Consider the following 20,597-nt stretch of genomic DNA (forward strand, 5'->3'; position numbering starts at 1 on the left):
TGTCTATCGATCGATCACAATATATGAAATTAATACCCCATGTATTACTCCCACCTTGTTCCTTATGGTTTAAGGCAATACGTGATCATATTAGTACATATGAGGAATTCAAAGCGGCATTAATCGCAAATTATGAAAATGACTTTTTGCTGGCAAATAGAGATGCCACCCTTAGAAATCAACACTTCAATCCTCGATTGCACAAATCTCTTGTAGAGTTTGTTGTAAATGTCTACAACGAATTAAAGGTCGTTAATCCTTTGCAATCGGAATCGAGAATAATAGCATCGATTCGAAATTTGCTTCCATTTAAACTGCAACAGATCTTATTTTCCACACAGTGTATGAGTTTCAGCCATTTATTGATGCTTGTCCAATGCTACGAAACTCAATATCATGCCATGAATCCACAATCAGGAATAGGTAAAAATAAGAATAATTCAGATCATTTGGTGCCTGTTCGGAATTTAAATATTCGGAGTGTGAATAATACAGAACCTAACCTAAGCCGAGTATACTCTAGCAATCAAAATGAGCACAATAGGCAAGGTTATGTAGGGAATCCGCCTAACCTAATTAATAGTAGCAATTCGTATGTTAGACCATATAGTCAAAATAGATTTAAAAATCGACGTAATTTATGGCGAAATTCCAGAAATACAGCGAACTACGTGTATAGACGTAATTGGAGATCAAGAGATGGGACTTCATACCAAAATCAAAATCACTATGAAAGACGTGTACGACATGATGTAGAACCTAATCATGATAGCGCAGTACAGTGTACGTTATTAGAACCGTATGCAAGTTCGAACGTAACCTGATTACCGTTACTGAAATTAGGTTAAATTCATGTTAGTTGTAGATTCTTGTAAATTTTCATTTTTAAAGTTTATGTGTTAATATCAATAATGAAAACGATTCTTAAAAATACTTGAAATGCTTAAATAGAGTTTTAGGTAGACTGGAAAATTAATTTTCAAATTATTTTTATTCTTTCTTGTTAATGTGAAGATTTATAATTCGATTTATAATTAATTAAAAGCAAAGATTATTTATATTAGATTGATTTGTGTTGAAAATTTAATTGTCAAAGATTATGTTAAAAAGAAGCTCTATTCTATAAAATCAATTATTCGACGACTACCTTGAATGATATTCTTCTTTATTATAACATCTTAGTGCTACTATGTATACCTTTAAATGCAACATCTAACTTGTTTGTTATTTAATGCGCCCGCAAAGATTAATATTATTTGTAACCCACGTTTGTCCTTTACATTTTTTTGAAATCGCACTCTCCGACGATTAATTAAATAAGCGACGATATTTTAATAAGAAGATATATTAATAATATAGTGGATAATAATGAAATAAATATAATTAATGTAATTAAAGATAAATATTGATGAAATGAAAGAATTGTTATGAATGTATTTATATATATATGTATATGTGAAATATAATGAATAGATATATAAGGTGCGATTAAAATATGATGGACATATGTTATGTAAAAACACTAATGTAAACGGACCAGTGGTTCTTGTAGATAAAAGCCAAGCCTACTCATGACTTTTATATTCAGTCCCTTTGTCGAGCGACATTTTATACAACAAAATACTTTGGCTTGTGTAATATTTACCTGTACCTTGGGCAGAAAGTACTCATACATATGCACTATACTTAGTAGAATGTTCATTTCTTATTAACAAAAGAAGAATGTTTTTAATATATGTATGAGATTATTATGGGATAGTTGTTGATATGGACATGTTTTATGGTTACCTAGTCAGTGAGTTTGTGTACTTAACAGTTTTAAGAAAAGGATATTATAAGTTATAGCAAATAATAAACCAGTTTAACATCGTTTATAGACGTTGTCAGTTTTATTAAAAAGGTGAGATTAATGGTATTTAAATATCGAAGCTAATGTTTTTAATGTCAAAGAAACTCTACCACTTCGGATTTTTATCTCAGCAAACGAACCAGGTTTACGACTATCATTTTGATAAGTCGTTGTATTTTCTAAGAGTAAAAGAGAACGAAATGGACCATCTAAACATCTAGAGGTACATATTCCGGTCCTATACACCTCCCTGCTGCGGTGGACCAAGGTAACATTGCCAAATTTTAGATGGGGTGGTCCTGTGCACCCATGGACCATGGCCCCTGAGCGAGGGACCGCGGGGGAACAAAAGTGTTAAGTCCCGCCCATACTACTGCCGTATGAGAAATGGGATGAAAATCAATCAGGCTGACGTCCAGTAGTATATCCTCCTCAACTAAGAATCAAACTCTCGATTTGAATTTTTAGGACGCCTTTTCTCAATTTTACATGAATAAATCAATTTCTCCTAAATAATAATAATAATAATAATAATAATAATAATAATAATAATAATAATAATAATAATAATAATAATAATAATAATAATAATAATAATGTACTACCACTACTAATAATAATTATAATAATAACTTCATTGGGCAATGGAAATAATTATTAGCAAATTTCCTTATTATCTGTGAACTAAATAATCCGGGTCGAATTTTGAATATCTTATGAGCTTACATAATTATAATAACATTGAATGCAAAATTACTAACATCGTAATTTATGTATATGTTGAACCAAAATTCTGCTGTTGTACACTCATGTCCAAAATGATTGTCGCATATCTATAACTGTCTTCTTGTAAGAATATAATTTCATAATGATTTGGAGGGTACTTTTAATAATGATACTATGTGTATAATTGGGAAATGTATATTTGTGGTAAATTGTACAGGAAAAGAATTACAAATACGAAAATTAGAATGAGTAAAATAAAATGTTACTAAATGGACAAAAAAAGTTTTATTTTCATTTTATTGTTCTTATTTACTGCTCTTTTGATATAAAATTTGCCACATTTATCTCTTTGCTGATTATACACATAGTAAGATTGTAAGACATACCGGGTGAATTCGTTATCAAATTATATTCCTAGAACAACATATTTATAGACGTGCGACAATAATTTTGGACATGATTGTATATGTTCTTAAAAATTATTCAAATATTAACTCCTATTAATGTTAACAACATTTATCACTTTCAACAATACATATAAGTTTCTAAAAAGATATTCAACTACAAATAACTTTATAGAGGAGTCACGATGGCTCAGTGAGGTCTCAGGGTTTCAAGACTCTCAAGAATATCGGAGCTTTTTAGTATCCACAATATTCTTGTATTCTTCAACCCTGCTAAGTTTCACCCGCATGAAATGTTAGGAAAGAGAAAATAAAGACGTGGTAGAATTCTTAACTCTGCGTTAATTCCTGAAAATAGCACATCGTACCGGTTCCGACCATAGTTACTACTTGTACAAACTTAGGAAAAAAGCGTTTTAGTGGTAACTCGGTGTGTATGGTAACCTGGATGGTAATGAAATTATGAAGAAACAGTTTAGTTTTTCGTATTGTCACTAAGATGTTAAGAAGGTGTTGCATAATTAATTGTAATGATAATCAATGAAAATATTCTCCACTATATCTAATTTCATATATACTGTATGTCGTAGTACTTTAACTCAGTTTCGTGACCAACATTACATTATTTTTCGGAATCAAAAATTATCTCACCTTTCGAACGAAAGACACGATTAAGATTATCCACGTTCTTCCTTTGGCGATTGTAACGATTAATAATTTAGAAAACCAATATCTCAAATGTTTCTATTATTTCTTCTTTCCAGATTCATTTATAGAACCAATCATCGTTGGTCGCTACATGAACGATCGTGGCTTTAGTCGTAAAGTAGAATGATCGCAAATTGTACAAAATGAATAAAAGTGTATTCACAGAGAGCTGTATTAATGGAGATATGCGCATCCTCGCCATTTCTAATTTGCAGTTGGCCATCCATCATAATTGGGTAAATATTTGATAGGCTATGTAAACTTCCGTCTTCTATTGCACTATTGCACTATTATTATTAGTATTATTAGGGATGCGCACGAGACAAGATTTGAGACTGTCTCGACTCGAAAATATGCTGTAAAAGTGATGTCTCGACTCGAAAAATATATATTTTTCTATTGGAAGAGCTGTGTCTCGACTCGAATTTTGTCAGGAAAATTCTGTCTCGACTCGACTCGAACGCATCTCTAATTATTATTATTATTATTATTATTATTATTATTATTATTATTATTATTATTATTATTATTATTATTATTATTATTATTCAATATTTTATTTCGTAATTATGAATGTATTTGTTACATCATATCCAGTTCGAAATGACTTTAGAAAATGCATACATGAATTGAAAGTAACATATACACAGCTTCTCTGAAGCTTCTCAGTACCATCAGTCACATTTTTTGCATCAAACTATACATACCTGTTAAGTCTATTCCTGTTCCGCCTACTATCCTCCCAGAAATATTTATCAAGATTTCTACATAATCAAGATTATAGGCGAAGCAGAAATTCCTGTTTTGTCTATTCCTGTTTCGCCTACTGTTAAGATGAAGGGATATTTTTGAGTTTGGAATTCTTCTTGGGAATTTTATTTTAAATGTGAATTCAGTTAGGAATACTTCGTAAAATAATTTAATATTAACGAAAAAGCATCGATATTCGTGATTTAAACAACTACAGTATGAACAACAAAGAACACGAACAACAACAGTAAATGTACGTACGTTCACTTTTACCAAAAATCATCCTACCCAGTTGAAACAAATATTCCACTCTGATTGGCGTTTCATTTGAATTGAAACTTTTAATGAGCCACCGGAAATGTAACGTGTGTACTAGTCTTGTGTTGAACTTCGTGTGTGTCATACAATTAGAATAAAAGAATAGAATATTTTTTCATTGCCATTAAACAACGAGTGTTTTAATAGACAACGTCAATAATATACAAAAATCAGATTGTCATAACTTGACATTTATATTCGAATTCATTAAATACTATAAATAACATTATTTACAAGAAATGTTTTACATTGGTTTTTGAAATCGACATTACACATTTTTCGAATATACAGTATATTGGTAATACATTATACAGTTTCACGCCGGTATATTTATAGCTTCCTTGGGTTGTATTTAGCCTACCATTTGGGGTATCTAAATCACCTTTACGTTTTGTATTATATGAGTGAATATTATTGCGACAACCAATACCATCCTGATTTTCTCTAATGTGCATAAGACATCTAAAAATATATAAAGAAGGAACTGTCATGATCTAAATTTCCTTAAAGAATGGTCTACATGATACAGTATCTGACAAACCTTTTATTGCTCTCATAGCTTTCTTCTGAAGTTGAAAGACAATTTGAGCACCCTATGAATTACCCCATAATAATATATCGTAGTTTAAATGACAATGAAAGAATGCATAATATGCTATAAGAAGCACGGTTTCAGTAACAATTGTCCTTAGTTTGCGTATTATAAACAATATTCTGGTTAGTCTTTTACATAAATTTTCACATTCCAGTTTAGCTTTTTATCTACAGTATATATAGATGGCATGCATCTAGATCAGTCACGTGATTACCAACATAAAAACGAATGGTTTCTGTCTTAGATTCATTAAGATAAAGTTTGTTATACTTTAACCATGTTGATGGAATTTCTAACGTTTCGTCATTTTAACTCCCATTACGGTCTTACTGTACTTAGAAGTCTTGTGTCGTCAGCATATAAAACAGATTTACAAGGTAGAAAACTTGGGAAGTCAATTACATAGATAAGAAAAAGTAAAAATCCTAACACACTCCCCTGAGCCACCCCTAATGTTACATTTTAAAAGCATGGCCTTTCATTTGCAATACGGACAGCCTGTCGTCTAATACTAAGGTAGGAGTTCATTAATGACAATTCAATTCCCCTGATACCATGATAATATAACTTTGCGACCAATGAATCGTGTGATACTGTATCAAAAGCTTTGCTCAGATCTAGCAGTATTGTATAGCATACGTGTATAAATTACTTTCAAAATAGTCTAATATATGTATTACTATATTTTCCACAGCCTCAGTTGTGGAAAACCCCGTTCGGAATCCAAATTGAGAAGTGTGGATCAGTTTACTCATTTCTAGATAGTTTAATAATTAATTTTTAATACATTACTCAAAAACTTTGGATATAATTGGCACTAAGTATATAGGACGATTGTTATTAGGTTTACTTTTATTGCTTTTCTTATGTATGGCTATAGTGGTTGTCAATTTAAGGCAGTCAGGGAAGATTTCTCCTAAAAGCATCCAGTTGAATAGGTAAATTAAAGGTTCAATTATAACATCACGTACTTTTTTTAACAAGTTGTTAGAAAATTCATAGAAATCCTCATTGTTTGAAAGTTTCAGTTTACTAAGGACTGATGAAACTGTTCTGGTATTAATTACAGTCCATGAAAAAATTGACTCAATGTTAATTACAATTTGCTGTGCTAATTAACTTCTCAAGTCAAATTTTCATTTTCGGAGGAACAGTTTTCATCTTTTGATGTATCATTTAATTTTGTTATACTATTCACAAAATGTCCATTGAACTCGTTTACGGATATTATTAGTAAGGGGTCTCGGACATCACGTTTCCCAATTTCCTTATTAATTACAGACCAAGCTGCTGTACATTTATTCTTTGAATTATTCATCAAGTTTTTATTTGCAGTAATTTTTGCTGCTTTAGTCTTTCTGTATATCTTCTTAACAGTTTTATATTTTTATTTTTCAGTCGGTAATCCTATAGTGGTGGCAATATTATTCAAAATGATTGGTCTATTCCGTTATGATTTAAGATGTAGCGTATACCAATTAAAAATTGTTTCAGTACTTTTACTTCCTTATGGTAGTTTTTTCTTTTTCTTTTTCTTTTCTTTTCTTTTTACATTTCGGACATTCCATTTCCGGACAGCATTCATTTAGATATGTAGCTAATGTACGCATAAAAGATCAGAATTGTGGAAGTTCAGAAATTTCCTAGGCTTTGTCCTGGGCCCGTGACGCACATCTTTTAAAATTATAGATAGAATTGTCTTCTGAGTGTTTTGTGAGAATATTTTTGTAACAAGTGTCTTTATTCTCAAAGATATATCGAACATTGTTAACACTAAACGTTGAGGCAATCTATTTATATCGGATTAAAGGCGTAATGGTGAGAAGACTTACATGAAATTTACACTCGGATGCAAAACCACTGTTGTTCTCGGAGATGAACCCATAAATCGTCAGGTATACATTCGCACTAGCCGCAAAGAACGTCAATTGAAGCCAGACGTTTTGTGGATAAAATGACAAACAGGGTAATCGAGGATCCAATTCAACCACTTCCAAAGATTTACAGGTACGTTCATTTCTTTGTTGTAAGGTACAACATAGTGGCATTTAATTAGTTTTTTTTTTCGGGGGGTTATTGCTATCGTAATGCAAGCCACAGAGTTTTGTAGTATCATAAGCACAGAGTTGATTTGTCAGATTTCACCAATGAACAGTAGAATAGCCAAGTGGAAGAGTGAAAAAAAAATTCATAGTCTCCCAACTCACCCATTTCTTTTTATTGTATTATATGAAATATTGACAAATGTGATAAAGGGCAAGAACTACTAACAGTGTTGAGGGATGGCATTGAAAACTGAATAAAAATTGACTCATGATCATCCCAATATATTTACATTATTGGAGTTATTGAAGCAAGAACAGCAGGAGAATGAAAATAAAATGTTGTTGCTGGAGGTAGGGAACCGGTTAAACCTGCAGAAATTGAACTACAAACGCTTAGATCAACGAATTAATACTTTGAAAGAGAGATTAAAATCTAGAGCGATAGATTTTATGGATTACGTTGATACTGTATCCTATTGCATACATTTGAAAAACTGAGTATGAATGTACGAAAGAAAAAAAGTACAAATAAATTAACATGTACGGTAACATAGCTCTTCTCTCTTTTTCATTTCCTTTAACCCTGATCACTTACGAGGAAGGTCCATAAACCGTGAGAGTTGAATTTTGATGAAAATTAGTGACAAGACTCAGTTCGAGATGCTAAGTAACGTAGTAATAGTCACTCGATGCGCAAATGCTTCGTTGAGCTGCTACACCGACGCCATCTTGAATTCCAATAGGCAATGTCCAAGAATACCCTTTTGGCAAAAAAATGAAAAAGTTTTTGGTAGATCTGACTTCAACATTGTAAACCGGGATAGTGCATCTATATGTGGGAGTACTTCCAGTGCATGATCGCCGTCTTGAAAGGTGCCATATTGAATCCCGGTCAAATATGATAAATGGCGAGGGGGTCATGTGGGGTATCAAATAGCACTGGAATTTACTCCTGAATCCATTTCCGTAACCAATGTTTACACATCTGTTTTCAGTTCAGAGTTAGGAGCTCTCTTACCTACAGGAACATATAAAAACTGTTCGAGTTAGATTTGTGTTATGAAACATGGTCGTGCGAGTAAATGCAGGGTTTTAACTAATGCAGTAGTAGTCATTTGATCCACAAGAGCCACTATACCAATAAGATCTTGAGCCTAGTGAGAGAAATCATTAATTAAATTGAAATGTCTGTAGTGAAAAATGGAATAGCAGCACTGTAATAAATTATACCTATTTCAAAGTGTGATGGAATAGACTGGTGGTCGATGAAACACTTGTTTAATAGTGCTAAAGAGCAGAGAATACCAAAGGGATTGTTCATATATATATATATATATATATATATATTAGAAAATCCACTATAATCAGTAGGTCTAGGTCTCCCTTAGCGTAGCGGGCATAAGTGTGGGACGTTGAACTGAATCAAACCAAAAATCTATTTTAGGCAATTTTACATGGTCCATTATATTGTGTTTCCTTCTCCAATCTTGAAACCTTACGCAAATTTCCTCATTGTTGCAGAAAATTGCGTTCCTTTCCAATACTCATATTTGACAATCTATAATTTACCGTGCATATTACGAAGTTAAAGTTCTTTAATGCATGTATTGTCAGTTTGTCTAAATAAAATCGATTCATCGCTGACGCATTGAACAATGAAGGGAATTTAAATTATCAGTTCACAGCCTATTCTTAGAGTATACACCTGAAAACTTAGAATTCCCTTTTTCTTGTGTCTGTTCTGCTATTAGTGATAAGATAATGCATACACACCTGCTAAGAAGAGTGGCAATAAAGATTGTTACAAGATTCAATATCAAGTTGCAATCCATAAAAAGATCCTCTCCTTGCTTTTTCCTTCAATATTAAATAATTAAACATCTGCATCTTTCCACCTTTAACGATAAAACACTAGCTTATAATAAAGACAAGACTAGTTTTCATATCAAAACTGTGATAAATAACTAATTGTAGCAGGTGTTTCGAGGATTTATTTACTATTTAAATCACGTACTTGACAACTCAAGAAATTCATTTTGGGATTTGTTTATTCATGTGCTTTAACACTCACAGTGATATATATGGCTCTTTTTTGTGTTTGAATGGGAATGTGCTGAATTTCCCCAATATTGTACTCCGTACTATTAAAAACTAACAAAGTGGATTTATTAGTTCTCTTGACTTTAGACTATTGTTTAGGGTATTAAGACATAGCACGCAGAATTTAGAGAGTTTTCCTAATAATTGCAACATGTGTGTGCAGTGCGGTAAATGGCGTCTGTCTCCGAATGACAAACGGTAGTAGTACAGCAATTTTGGTGCGGGCAGGCGTCTGACGTTCGGTACGAACGTATTTGTTGGACCAGTGAAACATTCGTTCCATGCATAAAATGCGAACAATTAATCCAATAAACGTAGTCAACATTTTAAATCAAGCAGTGGTGGAAAAGTATAGTGTCGTGAGTGAGAATGGGGTAGAAGATAAGACATTTGCAGTACATTGCTTGCAATGATAACAAGCAAATGTGATGGTAACATTTCTCTAACAGTGAGTGACACATTAGACGTAGACACTGACACAGAGTGTGAGCGTGAAGATTCGACAAACGAAATGGATTTGGAACAGATAACTAGTCCATCAATTAGTGAAAGTGAGCCTTCTACGAGCGAGTATGAGATGTCATCTCCAAGCCGGACAAAATCTGTACGTGTAACAGAAGCTGTCGTTAAAAAATACGATCAAATTCAGGAGCATGTTGCATTGTTGAAAAAGAATGGGAAACATAACACTGTTGCAGCTGCAGCGAAGAAATTCAAATGCAATACAGCGTTTGTGTATAAGGCTTTTAAATTCCGTAACAAACCTTCTCGCTCTCATGTCATGTCACTACTAAAATACGAAGTACTAAAAACATTCAACATTTATCGCACTAAAGGACTTACGGTACATGATTATCATTTAAAAGCGTGGATGTTGCTGACAGCGAGGAAATTGAACTATCCATTCCGTGCTTCTCGTGGTTTCATTAACAAATTTAAAAAAGAGCTCAGGATTCGCTCACGAAGGATTACTCAATTTGTAACGAAGAAAGATTTTGAAAACGAAGGTGAATTACTTGTTAATGCCCAAACTTTTGTGATTAAAATTAATAAAATAATACATGAGAAACCATACAACAGTGAATGCATCTTTAATACTCATCAGTCTAGGTTCGAGTACGAAATGATCTCTGGTAGAACTCTGTCAGAAACATAGGTGAGAAACATACCACAGCAGTCGTTCAGTCTTTGGCCTCAGTGTCCCACGCATATACCATCCAAATTCACATTTCCCCAGTACGGCTAGGCATACATATATATATATATATGTTTCCAGGAGCCTAAGGGCGTGTTCGGACCCAAAGTGAAACAACAGTTAGATAGACAGACACCTTTCAACATTGTTATTGATGCGAGCAAATCAGGCAAACTCACTCGCGAACACGTCAAACGGTGGCTAAAAGACGTGTTTATTCCTGATGTGAAAGAGGATTCCCTGCTGTTGCTTGACTCGTGGAGTGGACAGACGAGTGAAGACGTGCGAGAATTGTTACATGAGAAAAACATTCGTGTTGTAGTTATACCCCCAAAGACCACCAAATTTATTCAGCCTCTTGATGTATACTTTTTTCGGCAATATAAACTGGTATTTCGGAGACTTGAGGATTATTTTCGACATAAATTCATTGTTTCTGGTACACCGAACAAGTTATATGACAGAATTTTCATAATGAAAATGCATTCTGCTGTGTATCATCAATTTTGTGCTCCAGTCCTAAAGGACATGCTTGCATAAGCATGGCAAAAATGTGGGTACGTCACCAGAGCAATAGTTGGTTCATTTACAAATGCTCTGGAGATTATGTTGCAAGTAGAAAATAGTGTCTGTGGTTATGAAGATTGTGACGAAAGTTCATTTGTTAAGTGTTATACTGCTCCATGATGCTGTGTGCTAATCACTCACTAATCGTTATGGATCTCCATCATCACAACTGAAGAGCAAAAGGTCAGTAAGTTAATATCTGCTTATGTGCACCAATTTATATTATTTTTGTGATAATTTATCTATTAATTTCTAATAACTTCAACACATATCCTTATAAAATCATATGTGCCGTTGCACCTAACTTATATTACAACATTTAAGTGCTTATAATTTGTTACAGTGCTGCTATTCCATTTTTCACTAGAGCCATTTCAATTTAACTAATGATTTCTCTCACTAGGCTCAAGATCTTATTGATATAGTGACTATTGTAGATCAAGTGACTACTACCCTGCAGGCATTAGTTAAAACCCTGCAACTGCTCGCATGACCGTGTTCCATAACACAACTCTAACTTGCACAGTGTTTATATGTTCTTGTGGGTAAGAGAGCTCCTAACTCTGAACTGAAAACAGATATGTAAACATTGGTTACGGAAATGGATTCAGGAGTAAATTCCAGTGCTATTTGATACCCCACATGACCCCCTCGCCATTTATCATATTTGACCGGGATTCAATATGGCACCTTTCAAGACGGCGATCATGCACTGGAAGTACTCCCACATATAGATGCACTATCCCGGTTTACAATGTTGAAGTCAGATCTACCAAAAACATTTTCATTTTTATGCCAAAAGGGTATTCTTGGACATTGCCTATTGGAATTCAAGATGGCGTCGGTGTAGCAGCTCAACGAAGCATTTGCGCATCGAGTGACTATTACTACGTTACTTAGCATCTCGAACTGAGTCTTGTCACTAATTTTCATCAAAATTCAACTCTCACGGTTTATGGACCTTCCTCGTTAGTTTTATTTCATGCTAAAACGTTTTTATTTTCCTTTGGTGACTTGCATTAGATCAATATCCTGGATTCGTATAAAGCTAAAATCCCCAACTCAAAAATTCCTTTTGTCTTAACAGTAGGCGAAACACGAATAGGCAAAACAAGAATTCATGTTACGCCTACAATCTTGGTAACGTAGAAATATTGATAAATATTGCTGGGAGGCTAGTAGGCTAAACAGGAAGGAAACACATACGGTTTCTTCTAGGATAAAAATATTACATTTCATGCATAACAATTTTTACGAGGGAAAACAGGTTTTAGTCTTATTAGCGATCAAACTGAATTTGTTTGTATTCATTATTTCCGCGACAATCAGAAACCCACTCGTGTGACCTTGATGAGGAGAGAGAGAGTCCAAGAAACCAAACCAACCCCTCTAGTTCGAAGATGAATCCCATTGTTGCCAAATACAAGTCATGTTTTAAACAGCTTTCAAATGGAAGAACATTAATTTTAAAAAGCGCACTCTTATGTTATATTAGTAAGAAAACTTAAAAGTGAGCATAAAGCATTAATAATAACAAACGCTTGAACGAGTTTCGAATTGTTGGGAATAAATTGTTTTCATGACACTGTCGAAAGAAATGTGCCATACTGTTATATTGGAAAGTCCTGTCACATCAAAAGTCCCGAACATAATCTTAATTCTAAACAGGCTGGTAGCCAGCCCAAAAATGTAGGGGGACCCAGCCGAAGTTAGGGAAGGCACAATCCAACCATATTATATCTTATCACTATATTATAGTTCATTTGCAAGCCTACCGTGAAAATTTTTAGGGGGGGCAGCGAAATTTTAGGGGGGCCCGGCCCCCTAGACCCCTCTGGATACGGGCTGTTTCTAAATGACAAAATTTTTTCTTTTAACTTTTTGCGTTCCTTCAAGCTTCATTCATATTCAATTCACCGGATTAGTTTACTTCAAATAGTACAGTTTCATATATATATATATATATATATATTTAATTTGAGCTGTCTTTGCCTAATCTTACCTAAGCTAAACGTCCAGGAGGAAAAAAACTCGACAACTATTTCCACACATCGTGTGCCATTTTCTGAAGTGTTAAGGCAAATAAGTTTATCATTAAAGGGTTATAGCTTATTGTGCAGGGAAAGCGTTTACTACAATACTATGTTGATTTCATAAAAGCGCCATTACCGTCATTTCAACATTTCTACCAAAAGGATTTGAAAGAAAATACGCGTGGGCATAATGTGTGTTTCAGTCATACACTGAAAAATACTTAGGTAACGTATTGTTTTATGATATCGACTAATGTTCTATACTACGATATTGCATCTATTAGGAGAATAATACTGCATTATATTCACTATACTAAGGTCACCTGTACACCGCTATTTCAAGGTAGTTTTAGTAGCATTTGGATGTTCTTTGAATTACTTCATTCAACCTTAGTCTAAAGTTTTCGAACTGGTTATCAAAACTATTAGAATATTTTCAAATTTCAGAAAAGTAAGAATATTATTTTATTCTTGGTTGATTGTATATTTACTTTCATTACAAAAATAAACATTTTAGACACATACGCATGGTGTTACGTTATTTGTTACAATTATTGTCCTTAAAGGTTTGGTTGAGTGGTAACTGTATATTTGTACTAGCTGATATTGTAAATGTAGTAACTGTAGAAGTCATCTTCATGTGATATAAACAATTCATATTTAATTTATAGCACACAATAGTAAGACACTACACTAGAGATTTCATTTTTTTTTAACCTTCAAGGTAGGCTATTCACAACTAATGGAAGCCTTATAGAAATACTCTCTTCATCCAGATATTTGTCCAATGAGAATCAGAAGTATGAGAGCAAAACCGTGAGAAATAGAGCAAAATTGTAGTATCCGAATCGGTATCAGGAAAAGATAAATTTAAAATATATTGACGAAAATAAGCTGTCAAACAAACTGAAGCTAACATTAAGAATTCTCAAATTGAAGTCATGCAGAACATCATTCAGAAAGTTTCTTGTTGTACTGAAATGATATAATCAAATTGTACCATTATGACTCAACGAACCGGGAATTTCAAATTTTGAATGATGATGAAACTGTTCATGCTATGTGTTTGCATCTCGGCATGTGGATAAAGAAGGCCAGAATGTGCCTTCTAGAGCCCAAATAGGGATATACTGAGAGTGGTGCGTTCGTTTATCCTGATGCTGCCTTGAAGTGGATGGAATGAGTATTTCTGGCAGATATTTTATACATGAAATCATCTAAGCTACTAGAGGACTACCGTTGCAGTAAGGAGTTTCGTAAATATCGCATTACGTTACAACAATGATAGCTAGCCGAATGGGGGTTCATTTTAAAATTAAACTCATAATGAATCTTCTATCTCAAACTGACTAGTTTCTTACTATTTTACTTACAGATGAAAATTTGATACAAATTAAGAGTCTAGATTCATTAATCTGTATTGTATATTTATGCCAGATAAACCTAAAGAAATTATGTTTTATTGTTTTCTAGTCAAAAGAAAAGGGCTCAAATGGTTTATGTAATTTTACTCCTACTGAATATAATATTTATTATCGAATTACGATACGATACCTTTGAATCTTAATTTTAATTTTAGTAGAATACAGATTGAAATTTTGCTTTAATTTTGCAGGTACGATTCTGCGCTTTAAAATCATGAAAACAGAATATCTCTTGATAAGTCATCTCTTAGTGGCAACGACTACTGCTTTCATGGACAGCATAAGACGTGATGTTGATTATAATGTTATGATTACAAACTGTTTATATACTCTTATTAATCTTGGAAATATGAATAATACTCTACTTGTAATGTTTGACAGCGAAGATAGCAATATTTTAATTGATAACATTTTGAACAAACTTTCGTCAGAATTGACTCTTGTAAATATCCATGTAAGTTCTCTACTTACAACAGATATTATACAATATCTTGAACTTTTCACGAATTACCTGATAATAGCAAAGAGTGGGTATACATTGACATCATCTACACAGTTTTTTTGGAACCCACGAGGGAGACACATTGTTATTTTAAAAGACACTGTTTCTCTCCAAAGTCTAAATGAAATATTTACCACATTTTATAATAACAAAATAGTAGACGTAGTGCTGATGCGACGACCGGAAAATGATAGTGCAAGTAATGTGATGTTATATACATATCTGTTTAACTTTGAAGGACAGTGTGGCAAAGCTATTCGTGTACAACTGTTAAACACATGCCAAGAAATTTATAGAGAGAGGACTACTATTTTTCCTGATAAAACTAGAAATATGGGTGGTTGTCCGTTAGTTGTAGGTACGGCTGAAATTGCTCCTCAAGTTATTTTAAAGCAAAATGACGACAACAGCACAAGAGTAAGTGGAATTGAGGGAAAACTTATCAGGATTATAGGGAGTAAAATGAATTTTCAACCAAAGCCTTTCGTACCGGTCGAGAATATCCGCTGGGACAATAAAAGGTTCCATAATAATTTCTCTCGTGTATTAGGCCATGTATATCATAATAAAGTAGATATCGGAATTGGTGCTTTCACCAGAAATTTCGAATGGTACAAATACTTTGACCCCACAATAGGAGTCGTTACTCAAGAAATAGTATGGGCTGTACCAGCAGCTGGATTCTACCCGAGTTGGATGAATATATTTTTTCCATTTGAAGCTTACACGTGGTTAGCAATAGTGACTGTGTTTATCTTCTGTAATATATTATTAATAATAATCCGAAAGTTTTTCTCCAATATTGATGCTCAATTCATGAATACAACTGGTTTCCCTGGACTGTTTTCTGTAGCAGTGTTTCTAGGAATGTCAACTAAAGAGCCACAATCTCATTTATTGCGATTAGTGTTGTGTCTCTTACTTTTATATACTTTAGTAATTACAACGGTGTATAAAGGTTCATTGATTAGTTTTCTAACCAATCCAAAATACCAATTAGAGATTGAATCTGCGGAAGAGCTACTTGCAGCTAATATTGCATTTGGAGGAGTTAATCCGATGAGGAATTTCTACAAAGATCCCGATGATCCAATAGCAACAGCAGTGTATGATCGATGGATTACAAGAAATGACATTGAGAATGAGGTGAATGAAATACTAGTATGCAGAAACTATTCGGTGGCTACAGACAAATTAGTTTTGCAATATATCATAGCTAATAAGATACCAAAAACAGCTACAAAGATGATACATGTTGCGAAAGAGACTGTAATGTCTTCAAAAACTCTTATGATACTTCCGAAAGGATCTCCATTACAAAATAATTTTAATAAAATAATCACACAATGTCTTGATGCTGGAATAATTGAGAAACTGGAGAAAGATTATTCACTTGGTATTTATTCAAATTTTGACTTCACTCTAGACCACAAAAATCAAAATGAAAACGTTATTCTTTCTCTCAGTCATCTTTATGGAACTTATCTAATTGTAATATTTGGATTGTTAACTGCTTTTCTAGCTTTTGTACACGAAGTTTTGTGGTTTCACTTACATAACACAAATTATCGTAAAGTAAACCTTAGCTATTTAGGTTGCTATACGTTGTTCGTTAGAAAAAGAGTTAACAGATGCAGATTCTACTTCAAAACATCTGAGAAAGTGCGTGTTGATGCATCACAACGCTAGACGAAGTTTTGGTGGTATTGACATGGATTAATTGTTATCTCTTAGGTATCTCTAATTGATCATCTCGATTGGGATCATATGTGGACCTCATATTAAACCACCCGAAATAGTTTTTAATAGTATACATAACATTCTTGAGTGCTCAAAAGTCAAATTATAGTTAAACAGGTCTACGATAGGTGATATTACACTATTTATGTAATGCTTAATGTAACAATTTGGACTTGAAATGTTTCCAATTTATTTCATCAATTAGTCTTAAGATAGACAATTAATATGTATATAGGTGTGTGTATGAAGTGCCAACAGACAACGTGAAATAAAAGCAAGAATAGGAATGGGGAAACAATCTTTTAGGAGGAAGGAAAATCTGTTTTGTGGGACTTTGAATAAAGACTTGAGAAAAAGACCTATAAAATGCTTCGTGTGGAATGTTGTGCTGTATGTGGCGGAAAGATGGACATTATGTAAAAGTCATGAAAAAGGACTGGAAACATTCGAAATGTGGGTGTGAGAAGAATGGAAAGAATTAGTTGAGTCGATCGAAAGACGAATGAGATGTGTTAGAAATTGTGGGAGACAAAAGAACACTTTTGGTTATTGTTGAGAAAAGGAAGAGAAACTGGTTGGGATATTGGCTAGGAAGAAATTTTATCATGAGGGACGTGTTGGAAGGTACGGTGCCTGAAAAGACAGGGCGAAAAAAGGCTACAATTAAAGGACGATATAAAAACAGAAAGATTATATGTGAAGCCGAAGAGATTAGCGGAAGACCGTGGGGCATGAAAGCTTCTCAGCTGTCAAGTGACCTGCCAATAAGGGCAGAATACCTTTTATCATGATGATGATGATGATGATATATACAGTGTATAGCGTACAATGGAGATATATACAGTGTAATTTATCTTCGCAGTACAAGTATAAGATAACATTGTAGTTTTCTGACATGGCAATTTTTAAAAAAATATTCAAAGTTGATCATATGACTCTTACGATGAATAATCATTCGTATCATTCAGTGACGTGCGCAAGGGAAATTTTCTGATTTTAACTCCTCTCATGAGCAAGACATTGCGCAAAACTAAACTTTTTCCTATTAATATATGTATACAAACACCTAAATGATATGAACTTAGGAGCTTAATCCCCCCTTTTCTTGATTATATTCTACCTATATATTACTGGTACCATTGAATACAGATGGCAGAATACAGACGTTTTCTTAGTTGATACTTAAATACGTAGTGAAGGATTTCAGTTGAAACGAAAAATATTATAACCAATTGTACGAACATCTGGAGCAGCGTTTCCCAACCTTTTTCAACTTGCGGCACACTACGGGTGTTACTTGGATTCTCGCGGCACACTTATATATTATTATTATTATTTGTAAATATAAAACACAGTGGTATTTTTTCTGCGATTATTGATCTCCTTTTCACAAAGAAGAAAGTTCAATCACTGGTTTTCTCCGTGGTAGATCATTATGCTTATTTTTAATTCTAATTTAAAAATAGAAAGCAATTGCAATGAAATATTGGACTCAGGTTTTTAAAATTACGCTTTCTTTTTAAAAACTGTATTCAACCCTTTACTAAGAAGGAAGGTCACTAAATGACGAAGGAACAAACAAATCTCTCTTACTTTTAAAACACAAGTGTACGTAATTTGTCCAAAGGATTGAATGATATTTTAAATTTTAAAGTTACAAAATAGTCTGCAACAATAAAAAAGCAATAATGGTCATAACAATGATAACAAATACTTTTTTCAACATTAGAAATGTACAGAACAGTAACACGGTATGAAACTTAAAATTGTAGATTCATAGTAGAGGTTCATAGTAATGTGAAATACAAATATACATTTTCCCCTACGTTTTGCAATTTGATTGCTATAAAATTAATAATTTTGTTTCGATTCCTCGCGGCACACCAGCGGCCCTTTCACGGCACACCAGTGTGCCGCGGCACACCGGTTGGGAAACGCTGATCTGGAGTATGCCAATGGATACTCGTGGATAACTCTGAAGCTCACTGAAGTAATGAAGTATTTGTGTTTACTTCATTATTATTAAGCTTTATGTTGACACGACGCAAGTAGAATGGAATGTACGGACTACCGCACTAAACTTTCTCGCTGCAATGCCTTTTACTAAATCAGGTAGTACTGCAGTTGTGAATGAAACATTTTGTTGTGAAATACGAAAAAAATTATAAAACACTTTTGGAAACCTTCATCCTAAAAAAAAAGAAAAAGAAAAAAAACTCATCGAAATCCAGAATGTTTACATATTACATTGCTTGGTTCACCTCTACCATTACAAAATAGCGTGAAGTATCTTGGTGTCACTTTCGACAAACATCTTTCTTGAAACGCCCACTTCTCGAATTTACAAGCTAATATTCTTTTGCATCAACGTGTTAGAGAATTTAAAGTTCACTAACTGGAGTCTTAACAATGAACTTTTTTATATATATACATATTAAGTTTTTGTTCGTCCTTCTCTTGACCATGAACATGTCACCTGGTTATATGCCCCCCAGAAAAACTACAAGTTTTGGAACGCCATATTTTACGTCTTGCTTTTTTCTTATCAGCATTGACACCAACACAAGTGATCTACCGTCGCACATCTATATCAACATTTTTACCACATCTGTACAGTCTTCGCTCTCGTTACATTCAATTTCCGTATATTAGATCATCCGATTATCCATGAACTCTTAAACCAGACTCCAGCTCATCTACATTACACATATTCACTGTTAGATCGCCTTCTTTCAATGCATGAACATGATCAGGCTACCGCTGACTATAACCCCCGTTCTCGTATGTGTTAGCACCATCCATACATTGCACACAATTTCATCAAGAAACTTCTTTGTTGTCTAACTAACAGGGCTCCAGGTCCACCTGCTCTGAGTAGTCTCAGAGGAGAAGATTAACACCTTCGTCGCAACTAACATCATATATATCATGTTAGTTGCTACTTCACTTCATTACACTTCATTTCATCATATAAATTACATACCATGCTCAGGTCATCTTCTTCTGTATGCTTAACCAGATAAATATATCAATAAATACATAAATCATGGTAGCCATCTCTCAATGTAATACCAATAAATGAATGCTCATTGTCCCAGAGAAGGTGTTACCTTCTACAGCTTCCCCCATCTTCGGATTGGAATGAAATTGCACATTAAAAAAAATAGTGCTTTCGTTGAAGTCTAGTAATATTGTATTTTTTCTTAAAGGAAATGATTTTATTTATTATTTGACTTCTACTGTTCGCCCCCTTGTGGTAAAAATTACACTATTATACTTATATATTTTAAATTTATTTAAAAGTACAGTACAATGATCATTAATCAGTAATATTACTATATGCAACCATGTGTATTTTATGTATGAGAGAATTTCACAGAGGTGACATTGGGTTTCTGTGATACTTTCTAATTACTTCCTCCAGAAGGTTAAAAAATACTAATTACCATTATAATTTAAAAAAAGAGTTGATCGAAATTAACACTAATAAGAAATTGATAAAAAATCTTACCTCTTAGGGCATTGATTATTAGGTTGCTTTTCTTGAATAATCAAACAGAACATTTTGAAGTAGTTGACCTAACTTAATACAATTACAGATACTGATGGTCTTTCGTTAACTTGTAGTGGGATAATTGCCT

At 33.5% G+C, this 20,597-nt stretch overlaps 1 protein-coding gene across 1 annotated transcript; it reads left to right on the plus strand.

Annotated features, from left to right (window-relative positions):
• The first annotated feature begins 15,549 nt into the window (after positions 1–15,549).
• LOC145660886 (ionotropic receptor coreceptor Ir76b-like) lies at positions 15,550–16,905 on the plus strand. The gene has a single exon (XM_081726316.1). It carries the CDS (start codon positions 15,550–15,552, stop codon positions 16,903–16,905), a length of 1,356 nt encoding a protein of 451 aa, XP_081582442.1.
• The last annotated feature ends 3,692 nt before the right edge of the window (positions 16,906–20,597 follow it).

The sequence above is a fragment of the Thermobia domestica genome, chromosome 9, assembly GCF_964235325.1.
Source record: "Thermobia domestica chromosome 9, izTheDome1.hap1.1, whole genome shotgun sequence".
Classification (NCBI taxonomy): Eukaryota; Metazoa; Arthropoda; class Insecta; order Zygentoma; family Lepismatidae; genus Thermobia; species Thermobia domestica.

Coding starts and splice junctions, on each gene's coding strand:
- LOC145660886 (XM_081726316.1), top strand. CDS start 15,550: ATGGGTGGTTGTCCGTTAGTTGTAGGTACGGCTGAAATTGCTCCTCAA.